General features: G+C 46.6%; 2 protein-coding genes and 1 long non-coding RNA gene across 12 annotated transcripts in view; 1 reads left to right on the top strand and 2 right to left on the bottom strand.

The window, feature by feature from the left end:
* Positions 1 to 9,230, bottom strand: part of GAD2 (glutamate decarboxylase 2) — a 53,165-nt gene extending 43,935 nt beyond the window's left edge. The window contains exons 1-5 of one of the 3 annotated variants that reach the window (XM_048837835.2): positions 9,083 to 9,230; positions 8,309 to 8,368; positions 7,953 to 8,102; positions 6,455 to 6,688; positions 32 to 122 (exon numbers count right to left, since the gene is read on the bottom strand). In XM_048837835.2, coding sequence (XP_048693792.1) covers positions 32 to 122; positions 6,455 to 6,688; positions 7,953 to 8,102; positions 8,309 to 8,368; positions 9,083 to 9,158 — 611 coding nt within the window. In that variant the 5' untranslated portion in view covers positions 9,159 to 9,230. The other 2 variants (XM_048837834.2, XM_048837836.2) reach the window with 2 other exon arrangements.
* Positions 9,231 to 10,329: 1,099 nt separating this feature from the next.
* On the top strand, positions 10,330 to 20,892 carry LOC125631341 (uncharacterized). The gene is made up of 2 exons (XR_007354927.2): positions 10,330 to 10,436; positions 20,447 to 20,892. It is a non-coding gene; the product is annotated as an uncharacterized LOC125631341 (long non-coding RNA).
* Positions 12,928 to 20,939, bottom strand: part of MYO3A (myosin IIIA) — a 299,867-nt gene continuing 291,855 nt past the window's right edge. For 7 of the 8 annotated variants that reach the window (XM_048837824.2, XM_048837826.2, XM_048837825.2 and 4 more), the window contains 3 exons: positions 20,519 to 20,559; positions 16,032 to 16,175; positions 12,928 to 14,372 (listed from right to left, as the gene is read on the bottom strand). In XM_048837824.2, the coding sequence (XP_048693781.2) occupies positions 14,258 to 14,372; positions 16,032 to 16,175; positions 20,519 to 20,559 (300 nt within the window). In that variant the 3' untranslated portion in view covers positions 12,928 to 14,257. The remainder of the gene's footprint in view (positions 14,373 to 16,031; positions 16,176 to 20,518; positions 20,560 to 20,939) is intronic. The other variant, XR_007354926.2, reaches the window with a different exon arrangement.

The following is a 20,939-nucleotide window of genomic DNA, read 5'->3' as shown; positions in this document are numbered from 1 at the left end:
GATAATAATCGTGGCAAATTCAGCTACTTACATATTAGTATTTGCTGTTGATGTCAGCCAGTCTGCAGCTAATCCAACCATGTCCAATCCAGTTGAAAGTTGATTGAAATATCTAGGATGCCCTGCATAAAATGGAAAAAATGTATCAGAAGTCTGAGGAAGCAGAATGAAATTGCTCAATACTGATTGGTGTATTTATCTCAGGATTTTTACACAATGGACAAGCATCATCAATGTGTGAAACACAACAACAACAGCTCTTTTGTAATGGGGAGATTATTTTCCCCTTTCTTATTTCAAAATAAGTAAAACAGGAACAATGAAGTAGAGCTAGGAATTATAAATTCTATCATTTTCTGTTGCTCTTGCCATTTGTATTGAAAATTAGCATGATGCTGCTGCACTCAAATAGCTGTTTGCCCCTGCATGTGTGTCACATGTTGTCACTGACTGTGCTTTTGCTTGGGCTACGTTTGAAAGGCATGCATAGCACACCATCTGAGGCGCTTGCCACTGCTTATAACAACATCAGTGATGAATGGCTAATGATTATAAAAGACAGGGCAAAATGAGAAAATGGAACACTTTGCTGACTGCTTTGAACATGACTCAGAGGCTGATGATTGTGCAAATATGGCATGGACTGTGGTAATACTGGGCATTTCTTTGCTGTCAGAATACAATTATAAATAACAGAGCTTCCTAGTAATTGTGATTTTAAATAAACCTGACAAAAGGGAACATTGCTGCTATGTCGGAATGATGCGTGAAAATATATTCAATGGGATGAGTAGTCCATTTACAAGATTTCTCTCGCCGACTTCTGGATTTTTCTAACCTCCTGTCAGATATTTTATTTCAAAAATATGCCCAGAGCTATTAAAACTGGGAATACAAATAACTCATAGAGCTCACTTGACTAGTCATGTCCTGCCCTCCTGTTTAGAATTACATGGCTTTGCTACCAGCAAGAATTTTGAAAGATTAACAATTACGTAAATATCATCTCATTCAAAGGAAAGCGTTCCTGCTTAGAAAACACCTGTCCTAACCCAACTGGCAGACTGGTACTGACCACATGGGAAACATAAAATACAGCAGGGTGATTGAGGAAATGCAAACAAAAAACAAGAGAAAACTTATCTCCTAGTCTCTCGTGGTCTGTTATCAGGCACATACACATGGCTAAAAGAATTGTGCTGAGAATTACCCACATGCCCCCCCAGCTCACAGCACACAAAGGCTGAATAATTGGGCTTTGTGGCTGGAAGTAAGCGTGGATTAGTAGTTGGAAACAAAATCCAATTCCTCCCATCCCATAATCCAGGGACATAGCAGCCCACACCTTCTATGCAAGGATTGCTGACCCTTGGTACATGACCATGATCCATTGGTACAGATCCATGACCCCTTTCTCTGGTCAATCATCAATGCTTCCCTCTATCTTTGCAGCTGGCACAGAGCCTATCCCCCTAATGCTCAGGGGGCTTCGGAACTCCCCATTATGGCTCCAGTCACACAAGGATACCACAGATATTCAGCAATGTGGGAGGACCTTGCTCAGGCTCTCCGCCAACAAGTGAATTCCCGCCTCAGTAAAGATGTGCTATTCTGTGGTAGCTTTCAACATTAAGGGTCAAATCATGTCCTCCCTCAGGAAAACTCACAGAAAGTCTGGGAAACCCATGGGGGTCCAGCTGGGAGTCTATGGGGAAATCCTGTGGAATAACAGATTTCTGGTGCATTTCTGCAGAGACCAGTGTCTCCTGCCAATCCCTATCTCCAGTCTCCCAAAGCAGCACGGCTCCCTGAGGAACCACGTGCTCAACCTTTTCCTCGTCCACAGCTGGGCCAAACAACCCCTGCCCTTTGTCCATGTCTGATAGTGTGGAACAGGATGTTCTGTAAGTTGCACTGACAGAACTTATTTAGTTATTTCACTTATTTAGGGACCTGGGGAAATTCCCACAGGTTGTCAGGGGGTGATGCTGCAGAGACAGGATCTTCCAGAGCTCTACCGGGTGCTGGCTCACCCACACTCCCTTCAAAACCACAGAGTCCTGCATGCATACGGCCTTCTCACAAGGATATCCTGGGGGGCAGGGAGAATGATGCGTTCACTTACCATCGCTTCAGCAAAATTTGGGCCCTGCTCTCCGCCGATAACAGGAGAGGAGATAATCTGACTCTAATTATAGACGCTTGGATTTCTCCATTATTGGGACTGCTTAAAGTCCGAGAGAGACTGTAAAGTTCTTTCACCCTATTGGATGGCTGAAATAAACTCTACCCTCATTTAAACCTGTGTAACCCACGTGACCAAAAAGCAGATCTTGCTTGAGGAATTAGGAAAAAACGGTAGAATAGTGCTCTCCTACCTCAGTGCACGGCTATCAACATTGTTTTGCAACTAACTGAAGGAGGAGGGGACTAAAAGCAATCCAGATCTGAGGTGGGTTCAAGGGGAAACAGGAGAATACCACTGTCTGCTGGATTTATTAATTTAAAAATAGATAATTTGGACATATTTCTCTGTCACCCAACGCACTCTACAGACACTAATCAAGCTGCAAGGCACACCTGTGAAATAGGGAAGTCCCAGTACTATCCTAATCTTACAGATGGACAAATTGATGTAAGTGATGTGCCCATGGAAACACAGTGAGCCACAGTCAAAGCCAGCAACATAACCCCAGAGCACTGACATCCCCAGCTGGCAGCTCTTTCCCCTTTGCATTCTCTGTTATTTATTTACAGTTTTCTGTTGCCTTCTAATACTAACTGTATTTTCAATAGCTACACACACAGACACACAAAAGCCATTGGTATCCATTCAGCTTTGTCAATCAACCTCCTCTGGCCACCTTCATGAACCTTCTGTATTTCCTACTTGCTAACTAGCAAACAGCACTGATCAAAAGCAATGCTGGACAAACACTAGTGACTAGTCCTTAGTCTGTTCACTGTCTGGAATTTCCACGACTTTTAAAACTCCAGCAAACTCCGGAAATGAATTGCAACGCTGCATACACCAGTGTTCCCAGAAGCTGAATTTTAACTGAACAAACGTAAGAATTCGGACCAGACGCACCTGTACCGACGCACTTACCCAGGCAAGAAGCAGGGGGAAATACCACGTGATATATCTAACCAATCGCAATTAAGCAATACACAGTGACTTTTTAATATTGATAATCAACCCATAGAGTAAACAACGGGAGAAGAGCCAAATCCGCTTTCCCACGAATAAAGCCTGGGAAAGCTGAGCTGGCCGCAGGATAGCAGGCTCCACTGATCGATTCAATAGTTTATTACCAATTGTTTCCTCGGATCCATTAGCAAGCACGTCGACTCCGCTTAGAGAAAGAGCCCAAGGCGGCTTCAGGGCATTGGCTCAAGGATCGCATTCTACATTGACCCCGCAGCTCGGAACAGGTGTTTTTAACCCTCTCTGCCAAGCGGCGGCTGCTAAAATACACGGCTCCCCCGCTTAGCAAGACAGAGAAGCCCACCGCCGGGAGCCTGGCCTGGCCTGACCTGCCAAGCGAGCGGGCGGGGCTGAGCAGGGAGGCGGGCAGGCGTTCCCGCCGCGGAAGATGGGCTCTCCAGCGGAGCAAATGAGCTCTGAGGCTCGGGTGGGAAGCGCAGGGACCCGGTTCCGCGGGCGAGCCGAGCCGCAGCCCAGCGGCCAGGCCTTCGCTCCTACAGGCCGAGCAGAAAGCGTAAGGTAGCGAAGCGCCTGCCCTGCTCCGATCCCCGGGGCGCTCCCCACAGGGCGCTTCGTCCCGAGCCTGGGCGGGTGCCGCTGCCTTTGTTTGTTGCGCCCGGAGATGTACGTGGGAGACTCTTTCGCCGGGGCGCTGCTGGGCCACGCCAGAGGCGTGACAAAAGGCTCCAGCAAGTTACTGTTTCCGAGCCCCGCCGCGCCTCCTGCAGTGGCCTAGTACTGCACGTGGCCGTCAGACTCGCTGTTTTTTACCGCCTGGGGTCATGGCACAGCGCCCCTTTCCCCGGCGACTGCCGCCATTGCGGCGCGCGACTGCAGGTACATCGCACGCGGACCAGGGCTTTGGCGCAAACGTAGCGCCAGCCTGAGATTCGTGCGCAATAGCTCCTGGGGTACCAAGTGGCCTACCAAGAGCAGCGAAATGACCATGGTGTGAAGAGGCCGGCTAGCACGACTATTCAAACGAGCCAGGTAATAACAATACCGGCATGGACACGTGAAACGTGCAAACGACAGCTCGCTGCCAGTTTCATGCGGCTGCTCTGGCGTGCCGGACATTTTGGAAGAATCCAGCGGGTACGACACTCCTGATGAGAGATACTGAGTGGACCTGGAGAGCCCTGGGCCAATACATCATATTTCTTTCGGGCACCATTTAAAATCTAATCACACACAAAGTGTGTCTGGAGTTGCATTCCCTTGCTCCAGTTTTCTTGTAAAACCAGGGTCCCAGCTTGACCACTTGCTGGTGAAACTAAAAGAAGCCCGAGCAAACAGCTTTATTTTTAATTTTTAAAAAAATGCTTTAACTTTTAAAATGGTCACTGCAGTCATTTGAACTTTTAAAATATCATTTAAAGTATCATTCTTCTGTATATTTTAATTACAAACGGGAACATGTCCCCACATTTATATGGCACAACAGAAACAGTAACATTATTTTGAAGGATTTGTGCACGCTTTGCAGTAATTTTATTGCGTCGATATGCACTGAAGCGTAATGCAAATTGCACCTATGTATCAGCGGAGTGAGGCTGACAAACCCTATCCTAAAGTGTTTGATCTAATCCAGTTAAAATATTTGTTCCCTATGCCATAGTGAGACATCGGACCAGGAGTTCTACCAAATGTAACGACTTCAATTATTTCCTATGTATGTCGCCCGGCTCTTTTTAGGGAAGCTTTGGTAACATCAGAATCAAATAGTAAAAACACGGGGCCGACCCTGTCCCTTTGAAGTCAATGGGAGTTTTGCCAAAGACTCCAATGGATCAGGTTCGGGTCTATTCCACCCCATTCGATTTGTTAAAAGGCAACAAGCCATGTTTCCCGCAGAGTCTGAACAGCCGATATGCACATCACATTATCGTCTCCTTCAGATTTTGGACCCACATTTTGAAAGGATTTATGCTATTTAAAAAATATTTCCCCAGCGATTCAAATGCCCAGTGGGAGCTTCCTGAACCCTTGTTTTCTCCACAAACGGCTCTCTTAAATAACAGTATAAGAGAGGCTAAAGGCAGCTCTCTGTTTTCGGTTTATTCCGTGGGAATTTAATTAAATGGGTCCATATACGAATTTGCTGAATTCCGTTTAGCATCACTGAGATTATCATTTCCATGCGGCAGGTTGCCTAAGTGGAGATAATAACGACATGAGCAGGGACAAATAGTGCTGTCTCTGAACAGATCAGAATTAATTGGCATATTTTTTGGTCATGACAATAACAAAAATAGCCATTAAACAAGCTCCTATTTCTCATGCTTAGAACCCAGTGGGAAAACCATGTTTTCTGCGTTCCACTGCGCCAGATTCTCCTATTGTTACACCGAGCCCAGGAGTGGGCAGCCAGATCGCGTTCTCCGGGAACCGGGACTGTTCATTCTCCGCGTCCAGCTTTTTTAGACACTGGAGATGCGGAACTCAAAGCCAGGGCTATCTGATGCGAAGGGCTATCTCGATCCACTGGGCACACAGGAGAGTTAGTGGCCTTTTGTATAAATAACATCGCCCTCAGCACACAGCTGTCTGCTCAGAACTTCCATTTAGTGTGGTTCTTATGGCAATTTTAGTGGACAAATTAATTAATTGCTTCTTTTCTCCTCACCCCACCGGTCAACGGTAACACTTTCTTCTTAGAAGTGCTCGCTTGGGGGAGTAGCAATAAGTCTCTGCTTCAGGGGCCCTATCCTGCATGCCTTATGAACTGAGAACTCAGGGAGTGGATTCTGCCACGTCGGTGTAAATTCGGATTTACATTTGTTTAGCTCCGAATTCATACCGTTGTAACCGAGCGCTGAATTTGGTCCCCATTAGCGGTTTAGGATGGAAGAGCGTAAAGAATGGATGAGGGGGGCCCAAAATGTGCTCGGTGTAAAAAGTAAGTGCTAAAAGAGCTACAAAGGTGGGAGAATGCTATTTCGTAGCGACTGATACATACAGGTTCCCCCTTTGACAGGGACATGCATTTGACTAAGGAAAATGTATATTGTGGTACTTAAACTATAACACTGTACATTTCACGTAGGAAAATATTAATAGCTCCAAGAAATAGTTTTCTTTCTTTCTTTTATCGACTGTTATGTATTTACAAATTACAATAGCTGCTTAAAGCCACACAAGGAAATATGCTATCTCAGCTTCACTGACTTTCCAAGGATCAGCAAGTGATATTTAAAAAAAAATAGTAAAAAAAATCACGCACTAGTATCTGAGCATGCCTGTTACCTGTTTTGATTGCATATTTTAGAGTTGTTCTGCAGTTCAACAAAATTTCTTCCAAGGTCTGTGGTTGGTCTGCCAGTTCCCAGTTATATTCCTGAAGAAGCTCATTTGGATAATGGAAATCGATAACCTTTGTTGATCTATCAAAACTTTTCACCACATACTGAAGCAAAATATCCATAACATCTTGTAGGAAAGACAGAGTTGTTATTTCCCCATTGCACGCTGGCAGAAGATCTGGGGGGGGGGGGGGAAATACATGAAATGTTAGCTCCAGTTTATTGTTTAATGTATAGATTTTTGACACAATCTCGCCCGCACTGATTTTAGGTCTTTTCTATTGACTTCAATGAGCGGAGGATCGGGTTTTTGATTTGGTAAGCAATCCGATGGGGTCTTATTTCAAAAATATTTTTTCTAGGAGATATGGTCAAGCTCTAAATTTGTTGTTAACTAGAAATTTGTGTAGAAAAATGCATTTTCTGACCAACTTTAAAAACATTGAAAAAAGAAAGGAAAAGGAATAATGAAAAGAGTTTCAGGGGAAAATAGGTAAATACTGCAAATGATACACGTGGAAGACCCAGAAGTGCATCACAATAAAATAGCTTTTTTGTGTTTGGTCAAATGGGAGGGTTGCAATACCTTAGTGATGTTTGAGTGCCTTTCCGTGAAATAACATGTTATGCTCTGATTTATTCAGATGTTTATTTATTCATAGATATTTGTATCTTTATTTAAACTGAATTGTGCAGGCCCGTGCCGCACAGAGCGCTAAGGGAAATCCCTATTTCTTCTGACTGTATCTTTGTAGCCCTGTAGCCGTTAAATATGTAGGAGATTGTCAAGGCTGCTTGTTGTCCATGGGCCAGGAGAAGGGAACCTGCGGAGCTGGTGGTTCGAATGGGACCGTTTCTCACCAGCACATCCCCTTGGGGCCTGGGGTATTTACTGGAGCAGAAAGACCGAGCTGTCCATTCATTAATTTGGCAAGAATGGCCGGAATTAAAAATCGTGCTCGCCTGTCATGGCTTCGTGTTTCTCAACAAAAGCTGCCTTCATTCTTCCTCGGGCAGCGCAGCTGAGAGGCCAAGCCAGTCCGAATAGCTCACTGGTGTGTGAGAAAAGTTTGTCATCTTTAGATCACCCCGCAGTCCGGAGTGGAACAGGGAAACCCTTCTTCACAGCAAGCCCAGGCAGGCCCGATGGCTGGCACTTAGAACTAGCTCCGAAGAGCAATACTGGGTTTATATGGAGATATATATCTGGTATATTTAATCCCAGTGTCCGTGCTATCCAAATAACCCCGTCCCAAACCTTCCTTCCTAGAGTAGCCCTGAGAATCCAACCGCTATCATTTAGCTCGTCTGTGGGTCTCCACCCCTTGTGTGTACGAGCAAGGTCTGCCCCTAGGGTTACGGTGGACTGTGAAAGTCCGAGCAGCTGGGAAGTCGGAGGCTTTCCATACCTACTTTCAAGCACACGCACGCGGTATCGTTACCTGTTGAGTGTAAAAATGCATAATTAATATCCGCTCTCTGGCAGCTACAGGGCTTGTCGGTGCAGGTACAGGCCGGTGCCTTCTCCGCGGAGTCCAGATCCTCCTTCGCCCCGGTTTCCGTGGGCTTTTCTCCATCCCCATACAGCAAAGCTAACGATGACACAAAAGACGCAGCCTAAATACATCGTCCGTGAAAACCCAGGGCCTGGACTGCAGCCCCCGCCGCGGTCCGCTCACCCTCTCGGCCAGCACAAAGGAACCTGAGAATCCCGCAGAGGCCCTCAGGGGGCTGCGAGTTCTTTTTTGCTTCTTGACCATTTCCCTGCAATTTCCTACCACTGGTTTCCCCCGCTTACCGCAGAGTTTGGTTCCAATTCCTCCTGTAAACTTCTGGGCAGCCTGACACCACGCTTTTGCTGGAAGAGAAAAAGGGCTGTGTGTATTATCTGGGGTGTTTCTTTAGGATCATCTCGGAAACGGCGTGGCTCAAGTGCCCTGGTGGCTCCAGGCTGGATGCCTGGGTGGGAACTGTCCCTCCTGTCTAACTTTCAGAACTCGAAGAGCAAACACTTTCCGGGTGACACAGAATATGACTTTCTTAATATCCCCCAAGACAGCACAACCCTTCCCCTCCCTCTCCCCTTCCTCTCTCGCCCCAAAGAGATCCCCCCGCCCAGCCAGGTAGAAGGCCCCCTGGAGTAGACTCAGGTTTATGTCGGCGTCGCTCCTTCCTGCCCTGGAGAATCCTGCGGCACCTTGGTCCAGTTCTAGCTGCAGCGAAGGCTTTACAATAAAGCTGCCCTGCAACGCAGCTCTGGGTCCCGAGTCCCTTGCGAAGTCCGAGGGCAGCTGGGATGGCTGCGTTTCCCTTTGCCAGCGCTGCCCTGGGTGGTATTTGGAGTACCCCATGGTGGTTATTTGTTGCCTCATCCGCATCCACTTGCGCGCTCTGTTGCTGGTCAGGACGGACCGGGACGAACCGGCCCAGCTGGTCTCCAGCCCGCTTGGCTGCAGGCAGGGAATGGGACGCCGGGCGCAGGTAGCGCTGGCCCATCCCGGGAAGCGGCTGGGAACTTGCCTGCGGCCGGTGGCGGAACTCATCCCCCGCCAGGGCTGCTCCGCGCTCCTACCTGTGCCGGGGTTCTCCGCCTCCCCCGATCGCTCCTCGGAGCCGAAGGACCAAAAGCCGGCGCCTGGCGTTGCCATCTGCGGAGCTGCCAGCCGTGCCTCGGAGCCGGCGAGCTGCAGCGAGCTGTGTGGGAGGGAGAGTCCCGGCGCGGGAGTGCCCCCGCGTGCAAGCGCCAGGCAGCGTGCGCCGGCGCCGAGAGCGGCAGCGGCGGCCTGGCGCTCCCCGGGGGCTCCGGGGAGAGGGAGGCCGGCAGCAGCGGGGCCGGGGGCCGGGGCGACGGGGCTGGCGGCGGGAAGTGGGAGAGGGCGTGGGGCAGGGACGCTAGGCGCTCTCCATGGTGCCGACCCGCTCCCTCGTCAACCCCGCGCGTCTCTCGGCCCGACGGGGGGTCAGCGCGGCTCTCCTTTTATCCGGCTGGAGCCCTCAGCCCGGGCACCCTGGGGCGGGGGGAGGGCGGGGTGCGCGAGTCACGACTCCCCCCGAGCTGGCGGCCGCTGCTGCCTGACAGCGGCTTTCGGCCACGCGCTGGCTCTGGGCAGAGATCGGGACCGGCCCAGGGCCAGGCTGGGGTTGATGGGGCCCCTTCGCACGGCCGGACTTGCTGCGGGAGCCGAGCAGGGCGCCCCCCACGCGGGCCGTGTCCAGAGAGCTTCGGAGGGGAATGAGGAGACAGACCCGGCAACCCGAGGGAGGCACCTGGAGGCTGGAGGCTGGCACAGGGGCAGGCTGAGGAACTGACTGGGGGAGTCTCCGGGCTGGCGATCCCACGCGTGTCTGGCCCCCCGGGGGTGGGGGGGCGCCTTGCCTTGAGGGATCACAGTTCATTCAAGGCCGGACGGCAGGTGACCGAGCGAGCTGAGGTTTCTGCGTCCGTGGGCACGGGCAGAGAGGGGCGGGGGCCTGACCTCACAGCCCGGCCTCCACCGCCAGCGAGGGGCTGGTGGGGGATGTGCCTAAAACCAGAGAGACCCAGCCTCGGGCTATGTCTATGCCGCCCTGATTCTGTTTAGTCCCTTACGTGGGGCCCAGCCCCAGGCCCCCGGTGTCACGGAAACGCAGCTGGAAATGCCCGGCCCTTTGTGTGCGGCTCCAGAGAGCGGCTACACCGTGCGCCTTTTCTGAGCCTGCAAGACAGCGAGGCGGCAGCCGGAGACAAGGGCTGCAGGATCGCTAATCAGCGGCTCTCTTAGCCCAGCAATGGCATCGGTTTGCAGACCGATGTGTCTGTTCGTCTCCCTGTGGTCGCATCAGCTGGGTAGCCGCCCGCGAAGTCAATGATCCGGAAGGTGGATCGGGCTCGCTCCAAGGTCCTCACACCCCGTCTGTCTCCTCGGCTCCACGCAGAGGCTGCCGGGGTAAGTCAGTTCAGGCTCAGCGCACACCCCATGCTCCGGAGCCGGCCAGGGCAAAGGCCCAGCCAGGCGCCCGGCGGAGCACGAGGGGCGAGGCGGGAGCCGAGTTACAGGCGTGCAGCTTCTCCGGCCCGGGCCCTGCAGGCAGCCCGGTTGTGCACCCCCCCCCCCCCCCAAGCCCTCCGCCGGCCTGCGGGGGGGCGCCGAGACTGGAGCAGCCCAAGGCAAGGGAGTGGCTGCCTGTCAGCGCCCAGCGAGGCGTGGGGCAAGGGAGGAGGGGGGTCCACGCTTCCCCGAACTGCTGCACGGGGGGAATGAAGCCGGGCGTTCACTGTGGGACCTGGCTGCAAGGGCCTTTGGCTCAAGCTCCCCCTGTCCAAAAGCCACAAGCAAACCCGCCTTCACTGGCGGCCTGCGGCTCACCCTGCACCTGCGGGGCAAGAGGGAGCGCAAGCAAGGGTGCGTAGCCTTCATCTACCCCGGCCAGGCGCTGCCCGCCTCGGGAAACCCTGAGTATCACCCTCCCTCACCCCGCAGGGCCACCCCACCCCGCCGCGAGGAAGGAGCAATCGCGGGTGCTGCTGAAATCGTTCCAACCACGTTAGCGTTGGACCACCTGGCGGTGGTGCTGACCGGGCAGTTAAAAGTCCGGTCAGTGGGGCAGCGGGGCTAAGAAGGCTTGGTGACAGCCGTGGCACTGTGGGGTACCCAGAAGCAGCTTCATGTTCCCCCTCTGGTTCCTACACCTAGGGGCAGCCAGGGGGCTCCAAACACTTCCCCTGCTCCAAGTGCCAGCTCCACAGCGCCCATTGGCCAGGAACTGTGGCCAATGGGAGCTGTGGGGGCAGCGCCTGCGGATGGGGCAGTGCGCAGAGTCTCCTGGTCGAGCCTCTGCTTCGGAGCCAGAACATGCTGCTGCTTCCAGGAGCTACCTGAGGTAAGCGCCACTTGGAGCCTGCACCCCTGACCCTCCTCCTGTGCCCCAGTCCCAGTCCTGATACCCCATCTGAACCCCTTGGTCCCAGCCCCTCATTCCCCAACCCTCATCCCCCAGAGCCCTCACCCCCTCCCACATCCGAACCTGCTGCCGGATCCCCCTCCTGCACCCTATACTCCTCATTTCTGGCCCCATCTCAGAGGCAGCACCCTCAATTGGAGCCCTCACCCCCTCCTGTACCCCAACCCCCTGAGCCAGCCCAGTGAAAATGAGCAAGTGAGTGAGGGTGGGGAGCCTGAGCAACAGAGGGATGGAGTGAATGGGGTGGGGCCTCAGAGGAGGGGCAGGGTGCGGGGCAGGGCAAGGATGTTTGGTTTTATGTGACTAGAAAGTTGGCAACCTTATGCTAGGAGCCAGCGTGTTCCTGCACTGAGTGGTTAGAGATGGGCTTTAACAGACCAGGCCAAGGACCCAGCACAATAAAATCTCCGTCCCGCACAACCCAACACTGTCACTCTGCGTGGTTATCATAACTTTGCGCCTTAGTGTTGCCAGCCCAGGATAAGGACCGGGCCAAACAGGTACCTGTGAGACAGCACAGAGCTCACAGCCTATGAATGATCTGTCTTGTGGCAGCTTTTCGGGCATCTCCTTCTTTCCCCATCTCTTTCTAGGTACAGGCACTTGGGTAGTAAAAGTCCATCTTTAGGAGCGTCCTATGGAAAGCCTCTGTCACAGGCCTTCTCTTCCCTGCCCCTCTTGTCACACTAGCACCTCTCATGGCATCGTGTGAAACTGACAACCACCAGCGTGTTCTCTAGGTGGGCAATCAACACAGACAGGCACCCTGGTTGTTTCCTGAAGTGTTCTCTGGAATCTACTTGGGAACAGGCTGACCTGTTGTGCAGGCCTGGCCTTTTAATCCTGCCAGCATGATAGATAGTTTAAGCAACCCCCCTGTATGTAGGAGACTATGGACAGGGGAGAGGCCGGGCTTGCCTCTTGCTTGGTAGGGCAAAACTGCATTTAGTCTAATCAGCCCAACATCATGATTTTTCCATCCAGAGAGCAAATCTTAGAGAGAACTGGAGGGCGAGCAGGACGGAGACAGTGCCAGGGCTAGAGGCTAAGGCTGCCCCTTTGTTGATAGGCCTCACTCACCTAATACTCAGTCCAGTGGAGGGTCTTACTGCACCTTGATTTGTACCCACTCCCCTTTTGGTAGACCCCGGTGTTAATCCATGCAGCAGTGTTAACGAATAACATTCTAGGCGTTGGTCTCACTGAAATGCCTTCATCAGTTTAGAGAATAGCCTGACAGGAAAACAAAGAATATCAGCCCTGTGGTTTCTTTCTGTGAAACAATACGTCTGCTTTGATCCCTCCCAATTTTCAGCTGATGCCCGCATGTAAGGAAATGTGGAGGAAATACCAAGCTGAGTTTCAATGTAACGTGACTGCTCAGCTCTTCTCTCCTCCTGTCTCAATCCACCCCTGCACACACCCCCGTGATTGCACCTGTGCTAGAAGTAATTCAAATGCAGTCAAGCCTGTCCCTGACTTTTGTATTGTTGTTTATTTACTTTGCTATTTTAATAATGGAGAGAACAATTTTAAGAGGACTTTAAAAATCAAACCCAATGTTTTCTAGCACATTGTACACTGCAGCAATTTAAACATGGCTTTTAATCTTTTAACTACCATAAAAATACAAAGCACCAATTACATGTCTATGGAAAGAGGGCTAAATTAAAGTGCCAGAAGTGTCTAAAGATAGTTTGTGCAGAGCTCTACCCTGCTGGTTTTACTCCCACCCGTAATAACTGCAAAGGGACACCTGGCCTGAGCAAGGGACCAGGATTCAGCTCTTACACTGCTCAGAATATTGGCCTGGTAAAATCTGCCATTCTCAGAACATGCAACTGTCAATCACAAATGTGAATGTTCCAGTTATCTACATCCTTTCTCTAAAATAATTTATTTAAAAATAGGAATTTGGGTGAAATTTTGAACTAAATGGCTATTTCTTTTGTACTCAGTACACTTCTGATGGAATTGATTTGCATTTTAGGCAGCAATAGACCAATCCACATTTTCCTAGCCATTTCTCAGTCTCTCTGAGATTAAGAGTCCTAAAAATCCAATGCAAATTTAAAAAGGAGAACAAAGCAAACAAGATTTCAGAGTTCAACATTTAGCCACAAAGCTCACAGGTAGAAGAGACAGTTGTGGTATATAAACATTTCAAAGAATATACATCCTATATTGACCTTTAAACACTGTCCCTCAGTAGCTTTACTGTAGTTAAAGTCAATAAGAAAATAAATCGGTTTATAAAATACTACCAAACAACAATTTACATTTGTTTGTATTAAAGGGACACTTTTGACATGCAGATTTGGCCCCAAATGTAGGTATTGTAGATCTAAAACCAAAAGAAGTTCTTCTTTGGAATTCTTAAAAAAATCCAGTGAAGTAATTTATTTAAAAAAAAGTTTTGTGTTAGTATTGTGCCAGTGCATGGGAACCTGAAAACTCAATTGACTAGGAAATGATTATAAACAAAACAGAAACTGACTAGTCTATTTTGTATAAGATGAGAGAAATTTAAAAAGGAAAACAATACACAGTAAGTACATTTGTTTTCAAAAATTATTTCAATTTTAGTAATCTAAAGTATATTAATAAGTAACCTCAGCAAGATTCTTTTTAAATATACAATTTTTAACTTGACAGTGTCCCTTTAAAACAGTGTTGGGCTGTAAACTACAATAATTCATAGTCACTGTAAACCTGAAATATTAGAGATAACAATACAAAAAAAGAAGCATACGGTACAAAATCATAAAAAAAGATTATGCTAATAAAATCCAAATGGCAGCAGCAGCTACAACTGCTGGATAAGGCGCCGGCGTTGAGAGGTTTTCCGTAGCAGTTTTCTGTAGTCATAGGGATTATCTTCAGTTTTGCTCTCGTCCAGGGGGCTCTCTGCAACCCTTGACCTAGGGATTAAATGCAGAAGTGCTTTAGAAATTAAAGTCAAAACATTTACTTCAGCAAACACTGCTAATCAACTGCTTAACCTTCAACCTCAGAAAAAACAGCTGCCTTTTCTAGGTCTCTTCCTACTCTGCGGAATAGATCTGGCACCCCAGAGCAAATACATGTTAGCAGAACAGAGGAATGCTCAAAGAAAACCTGTTTTTTCAAAAAAGGGAGGAATTATTAAGGACACAGCAAAAAATGTCAGGACAACAGGCAAGGCTTTGGGGGTAATTCCTGCCCGTTAGACATTGCATCAGATTGTCAGCTGGTGTAAATCAGGTAGCTCCATTGACATAAATGGAGCTACTCCTGTTTTATACCTGCTGAGGATCTGTTCCACTGTTTCAGACTGGACACTGCAAAGGTCACAGTATAGAACCCAGCTTACGGTTTTCAAGTGGCAAGGTTAATTTTTGAAAGCTGGTCTTCCATTTAGACAGCAGACCTAGCTAACTGGACCAAGGTCATTCCTATGTAATGCGATTAACCATAAAACCATTGTTTGGAAAGTATACATTATTTTGAAATAACTATTGACGTGTTTGATGAGCTACACTTAGGGGTGCAGAGTAGAGTTCCAAAAGCGTTCACTTTCTCTAGGACTCAGTCATACTCGCCTTACTCACACAAGAAGCCTGACTGAAGTGGCCACTGAATGTTGAACTGTAGTTGATACTTAAGTAATAAACCATGAACGGGGGTAAATTCTGCTCTCAGTTACACACAGTAGATCTGGAGTTACTCCAGTTACTCCAAGACAGTTACCGCAGATTAACATCAGAGCAGAGCATCCTAATAAGGCATGCATTCTTACCCCTTGCACCGGTTTCCACTGTGTTCAGTGGCAAAAATCTCATTGATTTAAGTGAGAGCACAATCAGGCTCCTAGCCTACTGGTGCATATCACAAAAGCATTTTGAGTGAAGAGGCAAAAGGTCACATGCAATTAATGACCTGAAAAATCTGTGTAGGTAGAAGGCTGATGAACCAGGTTTTCCCTTCAGGATTTTCCCTTGCTTGTTTATCATACTGGTGTCAAGCAGAGGCTGAGTGTAGGGGCATGTGTTGTTTCAGTGCAATAGGAAAAAAAGGAAGTCAAGAACCAGGTGTCTCGGCTCCAAAAGTTAGGCTAAAAGTCTGGCAGAGAGCCACACAATCCTAATTGAAACAGAAATTTAACTTTTAGATTTTGCTTTAGTTTGACAAAAAGTTTGAGATTCAAAGACGTACAGCAAGGAGGTCTGTCCACCTTATCTGGAGCTGTGGAGTCAGAACAAAATTGGCAGGTTCTTCAGCAAAATGGCTGTATGATTGAGATTGCCTCGCCAGAGTTCTGCTCCCAAAATTGCAAACAGGGCTGAAGACTGTTTGTACTCTTTTGGGGCCTTATTTTGAAGAAAGGAATCTTTCAGCTAAGCATATATACATTTTTCTAATTCCTAGAATTATTATTTTACAAGATTCCACAATAAATAGTTAGTTGATTTATAGACAGTTTGAATGCATATACTTTTGTCTTCAGTATGAAATGTACAAAAATAAGTTTGCATCCGTAACTTTTTAAAGTAGGTTACACAGCATTTCTTTTGTTCCTACTATTATTTGGTATTACTTACCCTTCAGTAATAGTTAAAGATGAATCTCTGAGCTCCACTGGTGGCCTCTTTTCTCTTGTGCTGGAATTACTATCATTTGATATGGACTCACTTGATGAAATTTCTTGGTAATAGAAATCTTCTAAATCTAGCACCTTGCCCAGACTGTAAATATACAGAAGTTGTAAATCACCAATTCTGTTTTGCAACATTTTCCCAGCGAAAATAAAGTAATGAATCACAACTTTCATTTTCCTTATCAGCCAATATCTGAGGACTTTTGATATGTTGACGGTGGTAGAAAATTATATAAGCACAAAAATCTGGTCCTGGAGATGTAACTAACGAAAATTCAGATGTTTATAATTTTGAACTAATAATTTACGGTTGAATTTACCAGCAAATATATAATCACATGCCAAGTACTTTGTAGAATCAGCTTTTATATCTGTGCATGCATGAGTTGTGGCTGATTTTGTAAATGTATCAATGTGCACCTGGGTATCTCAAGGCAGTTCTGAGATTTAGAGATCTAACGTTACTGGACAGTTTTCAGCAATGCCATTCTTACTGATAAAAAGAAAAGGAGTACTTGTGGCACCTTAGAGACTAACCAATTTATTTGAGCATAAGCTTTCGTGAGCTACAGCTCACTTCATCGGATGCATACTGTGGAAAGTGTAGAAGATCTTATTATGTACACACAAAGCATGAAAAAATACCTCCTCCCACCCCACTCTCCTGCTGGTAATAGCTTATCTAAAGTGATCACTCTCCTTACAATGTGTATGATAATCAAGTTGGGCCATTTCCAGATTTGTGCTGGAAATGGCCCAACTTGATTATCATACACATTGTAAGGAGAGTGATCACTTTAGATAAGCTATTACCAGCAGGAGAGTGGGGTGGGAGGAGGTATTTTTTCATGCTTTGTGTGTACATAATAAGATCTTCTACACTTTCCACAGTATGCATCCGATGAAGTGAGCTGTAGCTCACGAAAGCTTATGCTCAAATAAATTGGTTAGTCTCTAAGGTGCCACAAGTACTCCTTTTCTTTTTGTGAATACAGACTAACACGGCTGTTACTCTGAAACCTGTCATTCTTACTGATATAATTTAAAATTCTGTTAGTACTTCCATTATAATCACCTGTTTTTAGGGATTTATTCTTTGACCACAAAAATGTACTCTAGGACATGATTTAATAGGCCATGTTCAGCTAGTTCAAGAGATTCAAATTCAAGCTCTAGAATTTAGGGATATCAGTAGATTTGTGACACTCTCTGGAGGACTTTGGGCTTAGAAATGAATGGATTACATTGATCCATAAGTAACAAGAAGATAATCATCTGTATATTTAACTCTTTCAGATCATGGGTGAGAAAGAAGAAAACTGCTAGGGAATTGGATTTTTCAGGCGATCTGCAGTGTGACACAGGGACTTTCTTTCCATGTCCCCTATTTATATATCTTGCTCAAGCTATTTATTTATCTGAAAGTTGTTACCCATTGGAGAGGTTTTGTAACATACAGTATATGAAATGAGTTGCCAACCTCAGTACACATCCTAGTGGCCAGGATCGTGTTATTCAGCACTCTTCTTGCCAGTCTCAGCAGACAGAGAAAGGATTGAACGGACCTAGAGAGTAATTTCTCCAGGTCAAAAGTGTGTCATGTGATTGGGATGATATGGAAAAAATGCACGACTTCTTCCCAGGCTATTCCTATGCTGTGTACAGAGGCCTTTAGTTTCTAGAGCTGTCAGTCCATCCTCTAGCAAGCCCAAGAATTCTCTTTAAATAAGTTAATGTTTAAGAAATGGAAATTTCTTGTAGAGAAGATGAGAAGGGACTACAATATTTTGAAGCAGGCAGGGGCATGCCACCACCTGGATTGGCATGCTGCTGCTGAAACTCTAGGGAGACAGGCATGCCATAAGATGCTGAAACTTACAGCACCTAGCAGAATGGGATGCTGTTACTGAAAGAGGCCTCAGATACTACTGGAATATATATAATAATAACAAATAGTATATATCAGTGTACTGTTGGAGATCGTATATATGAGCACAAGCATTCTTCGCATGCATTGCTTCAGGGTGCCTAAGGAAACACACAATTTGAAAATCACACAGTTTAAAATGACTAGGAAAAAAAATCCTAAGGGTGACTTGAAAGACACTGGGCAGGATTCTTCTCTCATACTAGTGTAAATCAGAAGTAACTCCTTGAATTCAGTAGCAATAGTGGTATAAAACTGGTGTAAGTGAGAAGAAATTCAGGTCCAATGAGTAAATTTCTTGTCCAGACATGAACTGGTCAAATAACTCACCAGAAGAGGAGCTGACTGGGAGAAACCCTATATTTAGAAATTTTCCAAGATACAACTGGCACTACAAGCAGATCTGTGATCTAGAGTTGACAGTGTCATGTGGCGACACAGACATAAATTAAACCAGAAATGCATAATGGGGTCCTTGAGTGAAGAGCTCGAAATACAAAAACTAAACTTACTGCTACCCCAAATGGGTCATCTAACGTGCAGTGTAACTAGTGGCTGAAATATAGCTGAATGCAAGACTGAGCTTAAGCATGTGGTTGCATTTTATTGATTGTAAAGGTGTTTGCAGTTCCTGCATGCTAGCTTGTGGCTCAGTGTGATGCTGCAGGTATGCCCCTCCTTAGTTTCCCCAAGCGGAGCAGCAATAGATTTAACTGCCCAGCCAAGAAGAAACCAACACATATTAACACAATACCATGTCCCCTTTTTAATCAGACTTCAGGACAGGAACCATTGTAACAAACAGTTCATTAGGACTGTAGATCAAGGCTCCCAAGCTGATAGTCCATGCCCAAGTCTGTGAGGCAGGTTAGGCTGGTCTCATAGTGCCTCAGAGAGTAACTACCACCCCACTGCAGCCTGCCTGGCTTCTATTCCCTCTCTCTTTCCCCTGCTCCACTTCCTGTTCCTGTTTATATGGGTCAGCCCCCAGGAGGACAGGGCCTCCTTGATTATCCCTAGGCTGCAAGCTGTAGCCTCCAGCCAAACTCTTAAAGGGGAGTATCCTTTTTTACCCCTTTACCTTTTTACTACATTCTCTCAAATATATATGTCCTGGTTTTAGATATATTCTATATGAAGTTTGCATCCTGCAGCTTCAGCTGCGGATTGGTGTTTCCAATCATGCAGGGTACTGAGTGTCTCATGCAAGGTGTTATGTCCCCTTTTCCCACTGCCTTCAATGGGAGCTGAGGGCATTCAGCATCACACAGCACTGAGCTTTATGAATAGACCACTGCCCGCATGCTATTATATGTCAAGTAAAGGAACAACTAAGGCCAGGTCTGCACTATAGGCTTCTGCTGACATCGGTATTTCAGTCTGGGGTGTGAAGAGATATGATCCCTGAGTCTGACCAGCAGAAGCCCTTAGTGTAGATGCTGTTCTACCAGCAACATTCGAATTTTCGGGTATAGTTTGCTTGCCTTACAGTGGGTGGTTTTACTATACCAGTAAAAAGCACAGCTTTGCTGGTATAGCTGTGTCCACCCTAGGACTGCTTTGCCAGTATAGTTTACCAGTATTCCAATACTGGTGACGTGCTCCTAGTATAGATGTAGCCTAAGAAGTATATTCAGGAGTGGACGGTCACAGGGAAGCAGCACAAAAAGCATAAGTACAGGTCCGTATGTGGGGCAAAGCTGTGGGTTTAATCTTTGCCAGAAGCTATGTGCTGAATATTTGCCAGAACCATAGAGAGATCTGCATAGACACCTCTACCCCGATATAAAGCGACCTGATATAACACGAATTCGGATAAAATGCGGTAAAGCAGCGCTCCGCAGGGGGCGGAGCTGCGCGCTCCAGTGGATCAAAGCAAGTTCACCTATAATGTGATAAGATTTTTTGGCTCCCGAGGACAGCGTTATAGCGGGGTAGAGGTGTATATAGCTCCAAGAAAATATATGCATGTGGATATCCACCAAAATATTTCAATTACACAGTGAGAAAAGCTTTACTATTGAAATGACAGTGGGCATTTTGGTTTTCTTACTTCTTATGACTATATAAATTGTTTCTGTTTGTGGTTTTTATATTTCTAAGTGGTTGTTTCTCAGAAGGGGAGCTCCATCCTTCTTTGGATTTTTGCTAATGAAGTGATTGGTTGCTCACCTGTTTTGAACTGGAATTTTAAGCACCCTCAATTATTTCTTTGATTTAGAACTGTCTTTGTGCTAGACTGTGTCTTCGTTTATTATTATGCTTGTATTGCCATTGCAAAAGACTCACGTACGAGTAAAAACATTTGACCAAATTCTACAATGTATTTTGTTCTTTACAATGGCATAATTTTAACTTGTAAATGGTACTTTCCTGTGTATCATCAAATAACTATATCCTTTTCTTAACTCTTGATTTTACTTTGTTGACAGGGCAGCTAAACACTGTTTCTGGAGCATTATAACAATTACTGTGGGATAAGTAAATACAGAAGAAAAAATTACCTGTTTTTTCTTGGTTTCCGTTTTTCTTCTTGGATTGATTTCTAAGAAAACATCAAGCAATTTTTAAAAATTTGCATCACTTTTTTTAAACACAGGAGCATTTTTACGCAAAGGTCCAATACATGGGCATGTGAAATACGAGACTTTCAGATAATTCTTATGAAGAAAACTACATACTTTTTTTTTGCTTGACAAATTATGTGCTGTAGCAGTTTTTAATAATCTTTGTGCTTGTTTATCTGTATAAGAGATTGCAGCTAGTACTGGTAACTATACTGTGCACAAATAAAAGAAACTGTAATCAGAAGAAGGAGGGGAAAATCAAACTTCCAAATCCTATATCTGCTTTAATAAAATTGACGAACGCTGTCCAATTTAGGCAGACTTTTATATATTCGATGCTAGTTTATATGGGTATTAG

This window comes from Caretta caretta, chromosome 2, assembly GCF_965140235.1.
Source record: "Caretta caretta isolate rCarCar2 chromosome 2, rCarCar1.hap1, whole genome shotgun sequence".
NCBI classification, from domain to species: Eukaryota; Metazoa; Chordata; order Testudines; family Cheloniidae; genus Caretta; species Caretta caretta.
Note: the sequence above shows the minus strand (reverse complement) of the source record. Positions and strands in the feature narration are given on the sequence as shown.